Source organism: Thamnophis elegans, chromosome 6, assembly GCF_009769535.1.
Source record: "Thamnophis elegans isolate rThaEle1 chromosome 6, rThaEle1.pri, whole genome shotgun sequence".
NCBI classification, from domain to species: domain Eukaryota; kingdom Metazoa; phylum Chordata; class Lepidosauria; order Squamata; family Colubridae; genus Thamnophis; species Thamnophis elegans.
This window is the reverse complement of record NC_045546.1, coordinates 50,504,711-50,510,445: the sequence shown is the minus strand read 5'-3', so window position 1 is coordinate 50,510,445 and position 5,735 is coordinate 50,504,711. Positions and strand designations below refer to the sequence as shown.

General features: G+C 36.4%; 1 protein-coding gene across 1 annotated transcript; it reads left to right on the top strand.

Annotated features, from left to right (window-relative positions):
• The first annotated feature begins 4,265 nt into the window (after positions 1–4,265).
• Positions 4,266–4,904, top strand: LOC116510707 (claudin-17-like). The gene has a single exon (XM_032220355.1). It carries the CDS (start codon positions 4,266–4,268, stop codon positions 4,902–4,904), a length of 639 nt encoding a protein of 212 aa, XP_032076246.1.
• The last annotated feature ends 831 nt before the right edge of the window (positions 4,905–5,735 follow it).

Here is a 5,735-nt window from a genome sequence, read left to right as displayed (position 1 = left end):
ATTTAGAATGTACTTTCAAATATCACAAATGCTGTTTACATCAAGATGATTTTTAGATCTGAGGGAAATTGCACAATTTGCCATTTGGAATACAGGTAGTCCTCACAACAGTTCATTTAGCGACCATTTGAAGTTAAGGCAGCACCGAAAAAAGATCATTTTTCACACTTACTGTTAAATACGTGTTGTGCGATCCCATCCTCGTCGCCAGTTTTATATATGTGTTGTGAGGGAACGAAGCAGGAGCCATGGAATCAGAGAATAAGATGTTTATTAGTAGGTGACAAACGATTCAGAATGTGTTACAACTGTCACAGTATTTATACTCTCAGGTACCAACTGTCATTTAACTGTCATTACAACCACCAATCACAGGCTGTGCTTCGCCCGACCAATTAGAACGCAGCACAGGCTGTTGCTGGCTATAACACTTACTATCATTGCGGTATCACCATGGTCACATGATCAAAATTCAGGCAACTGACTCATATTTATGATAGTTGCAGGGTCATGTGATCACTTTTGTAACCTTCTGACAAGAAATGACATTGGGAAAGCTTAACAACCATGTTACCAACTTAACAGCTGCAGTGTTTCACTTAACAACTGTGGAAAAGAAAGGTCATACAATGGGACAAAACTCACCTAACTGTCTTGCTTAGTAACAGAAATTTATGATCTTATCTGTGGTCTTTTTTATCTCTGTTGTTAAATGATGGCATTTTGAGCACTGGAGATGTGAATTAGGCATAAAAAAGAATAAACTCCCTTCCAAACTTTCACTTCATATTATGCAGCAAAGTATTCCAGCCTTCCATAACTCCAAGGCTCCTATATATGGGGTCTATATTGTATATATACAAATAGAATTTGTAGACCAATGTATTTGGAGAGCAAATAGCAGATTTCCAGATACTGTACAAACTAACAGGCAAGAAAATAAGGTGTTTTTCTTCTAATAAAGAATTATCTAATTTGTCGTTAAAATCGGGAACTGAAATTCTTAATAATTTTCCTGACTTTAATGTAAAATTTTAAAATAGGTAGGAAAGAAAAATCAAATTTTCAATATTTTAGGAAAACTGGAAACCAGTACAAGAAGTGTTAGTATAATTCACAATCCTTAGTTTCATTCCCTCTCTTTCTATTGAAGGTTGTTGTTGCTTTACTTCCCTCAAGTTTCAGCATTACCTCCTACCATCTCGGACTTCATGTCTTCAGTGTGCTTATGTTAGATTCTTGGATGTAAAAAATAAATGCAGTCTGCCTTTAATTAAGTCTCCATGGCTTAATTCTGTTCTTCAAATAAATACTTCAGGTATTTTGATACAATTAGTTATGGAAGATCCTATATAAATAGCTTCTGTTTAAATTATTTGATCTCTTTCATTATGCATTTATAGTATAAAATAATTAGCATTAGTAGTACAACTATTAAGATTTGCTGGTGAGAACTTTGCAAAAATGCCTTCATTTTAAAGGTCCATTGGTGAGTTAAGAGGGGAAACCCCCTTCATCTTCAATCTATAGCACAGAATAAATTAGGCATCTGCTGACTACTTCCTCAGCTGAGCAGATAGGAATAATTGTATATCTGTACTACTTTTTCTTTTTTAATTCTGAAGATGTTTTAAATTGAATACCCAAATAACCCTGGCTGCTTTTTCTTTCTTTTTCTTTCTGTGTTTACATGCATATTTGCTATTTCATTCACAATTTGAATTTCCTTGAGTTTTGATACTTAGATTTTAGCATGCTACACTGCTCTGCACTTGGAATGAAGTTAAATAGTTGTGACATTCATTACAAATGAGTGCTTTGAAGAGAGACTACACATAGTCGAACTCAGAGGTAAGAGCAGTAACAGGTAAAGATAATCCATCAGTTTGGTTTTCTTCAGTTTCTCATTTTTTCTTACATCAATTCATTTTATCCATTTCACATATCCTGGATTCAGCTAAGTGATGCTGTTTAATAGATGAGCCCTGGAGCATGTCCATTCTGCCAGATCTAGTTGGATGAGTAGAAATGACCAGAGACAGGAAGTTTCTGGCTCTGTGCCATTCATAGGTAATAGCCTTGACTTGCCTCCAGAAGCTAGTGTAACTCACAAAGCAGTGGTGTTACATATTCACATGGTTATATTCTGTACCAGAGTTGGGTTCCTACTGGTTCAGACTGGTTCGGATGAGTAAATAGCAACTTGGCCTGCCACGCCCCTGAACTGGTTTTATTGGCACTGCCGTGGCGCTGCGATCTTGTTTTTTTCAATACTGCGCATGCATGTATACTGAACCAATCAGGAAGTGACTAAGGCATAAGTGATGTGAGTGAAGTTTCCTGATCCAGCAACAGGTGAAATTGGTGCTCAAGATGGATTTAAAATCCCTTCTGGTCATGACCATTATATGCGCCTCAAGCAGGAATGGTGACTCTTCACCATGTAGATTTTAACAAGCAGCAGGAAGAGAGGTGAGCTCTGAGGTACTCAGTGATACTGAGACTGGACCCATTTGCCCTTTACACTGACTGGAACTAGCCTCAGAGGAAGAAGGAAATCCTCATAAAACTATATTCTCCATTCCTAACCTCCGAAACTAATCCAAAAGAACATCATAACTGAAAGGCCACTGAAAGATCAAGGAAGGCTAAGATGGATGTATCACCCCCATCCTGAACCCATAGAGGTTATTGATAAATCTGATCTATGTCATCTCCATGTTATAATCTTGTCTGAAATCTAACTGAAATGGGTCCACAATCAGCTTTCCCCAGGGCTTTTGGAACTTCAAGACGATGGCCTATTCAACCATAGAATTGATGGTTTTCCTGAAGAAAGTAGTACGTTTAATTCACCTCCAGTTGTTAGCATATTTTAGCAACTAGTAGGAAAACTACCTTTTTCAGATGATACACAGATATTATCAGTGTACAATAATATTGAGATGGATCAAGTTTAATTGAATAGCAGAAACTTCTTACACTGACTTGCACCAGTACTGTTTATTGTAACTATACGAGTAAAAATTTAAATAATCAAAATCAAAGATTACACTTTGACATCCTGAGAATTAGAATTTGTAACTGATATTGCCTCACTTTAATTACTTTTCTAATTTGATGAAATATGCAAATAAATAGTAATATAACTCTTATGTTGATGAAGGTAAGCTAATTGTCAGGGAACAATATTTAATCAGAGAACTTGGTAACCCTGACTTCTAAGCAAACAAATCCAACTTACAAATTTCTAGTAAGCAAGAGACTTTGGAGGGGGGAGAACCATTCACTTCAGCCATACTTTTTTATTCGTGACATGTTGCCTGAAAGTAGATCTGACCTTCTAGTATTCATTATATAGATTGAAAAATAAAAGGAGAAGATGTGGGTAGTGGCTGCCATAATATTGTAATGCTAAACAACAACAAGAAAGATTACTGCAATATTTCCATAATTGCTGAGCTTTAACTTCCAATAAATAGTCTCAGGTTGCCAAAATATTACAAGGACTTTATAGACATTTGGATGCACAGGGCTTTAGTGCTTCAGTTCATTAATTTCAGGATCTATTTATCTTGTTTTTACTTATCTGTGTTAAAAGAACTGCTTAAGCAGTGCAATTCATTGATTTGGAGAATTATCAGGGCATAGCTTGAAAAAGACCTTCTGCACACAATATTGTATGCTAATTACTAATTCATTACTAATTTCATAACTAATGAATGAAAACAGGGACCCTCAGTGTGTCTACATAAATAATTCACATTCATCTATTCCTTGAAACATTGTCAAATATCCTAAATTCAGCCTTTGGTTTTGTCATCAACTCGTAAATCTATTTTAGCAGATAGAACACCACATTCATTTTATCCATTATATTTTGACACTGATGCAATCATTATTGTTGTAGAATAATTATCAGCACTATAGTTAGAACCAAATCATTTAATTATAGTCTTGTAGAAACATTGAAATTCAAAAAAGCAACAGCGTCAGGTATAAGTTAGACTCACCCTTCCCAAGGATATGATTTGCTAGCCAGGTATTAGGTCTTGCTTTTGTAGAGACTCTTAGACGAGATATATAGCAGTTTCCTCCGAGTAGGCAGATGTGATCTGAACTCTTCACTGGTATAGATGGAGACGATCTTAAATTCATCCGACCCAGGAGGAAACCATGAATACATTGTCAACGTTTCAGAGGAATGAAGATCTTCTTTAGAAAGCATATTCTGTCTCTTGCTTTTCTGGGTACAATTTTCTGAGATGGCTTTTTGTCCAGTGCAAATGATGGCTTGGCTGCTTGGGATTGTTGGCATGTTTGGAACGGTTATTGTCACTCTGATGCCTCAGTGGAAAGTATCAGCCTTTACAGGGAACAACATCATAGTCTTTGAGACTATTTGGGAAGGCTTGTGGATGGTATGTATCAGTCACATCAAGAATTATCAGTGCGAATTCTACAAATCCATTCTGGCCCTTCCACCTTTGTTAGACGCCGCGAGAGGATTAATGTGCACTGCTTGTGCACTGTCAGTTATTGCTTGTCTGATTGCTTTTGCTGGCATGAAATGCATCCGAAGTCCAGGCAATAATGAACAAGTCAAAAGAAACATTTTATTCACAGCTGGAGTAAGTTTTTTCCTGGCTGGGGTTTTTGTGCTGATTCCTGTTTCCTGTATTGCCAATGATATCATCGAGAATTTTTACAATCCAGAAATCCAAGCTGCTCGGAAACGTGAATTAGGAGCTGCTCTCTATTTAGGCTGGGTCTCAGGTACATTTCTAATCTGTGGAGGAGGCATGTTTTGTGGTTTCTGCTGCTGTCCTGAAGAACCTGAAATATATCAGCATTCAGCACCATGCAGCCAAATCAAGCCTATGGCAATGCGTTCCTATGTATGATTCCTTCAGGTCTGCATCCTGAACTTGTCTGGGACAAAGAAATGAATTTTGGGATTCTTTAAATCCAGGACAATACAGTTATGTAGATTCAATCAATAACAGATTTTCATCTAGTAGTATGCTCTTTGGGCAGACCACTTCCTTTACTTAGCAATGCAACATATAACACTATGAAGACATTGTATTTGCTGCAAAACTCTCAGACTATGTCCATAAGGTATTGTGTTTTCAGGGAAATAAAATTAGATTTAATCTGTTTTCTCCGACTTTTGAAGTTCTCTTGATCAGGATAAATGCTATTCCTAACATTTCGGTGAGAAATGCATGCTTATATACAGATAGTGGGATACACAAATACACACACACACAAGCACAGCCTTCAGTTACATTGGAGCATTTGTGCTTTCACATTTTGAAACCTGAAAGCTTGCAGATTAATTTTAATTCTGCTGAAATTTCCTTCCTTTTAAAACACGCTTGCTGAATGTTTAGGAAAAATCTACTATGTTATAGTTAATATCTATTTTCTTTAGTTTTTCTTTTTAATTTATTAATGTGAAAAGTAAAAAGTTTATCAAGTCCTAATTTCTGACCTAAGAATCCCTAGATCTGTGGATTTTAACTCCCAGGCATATGAAGCTAACATAGCCATTGCTAAGAAATATGGTTTTGATGCAGCTAAAAAGACCTAGGTTAAGGAAAATTGGCTAAATGGGTCACAATATTTTGCTAATATTTTTGTTTGATGGGTCATAATTAGTTCAAAAGACACAGAGGAAACAGAAAGGAGCTTAGTGTATAAGAATGGCCAGTACAACTTTAACCGAGTGA

Coding starts and splice junctions, on each gene's coding strand:
- LOC116510707 (XM_032220355.1), top strand. CDS start 4,266: ATGGCTTTTTGTCCAGTGCAAATGATGGCTTGGCTGCTTGGGATTGTT.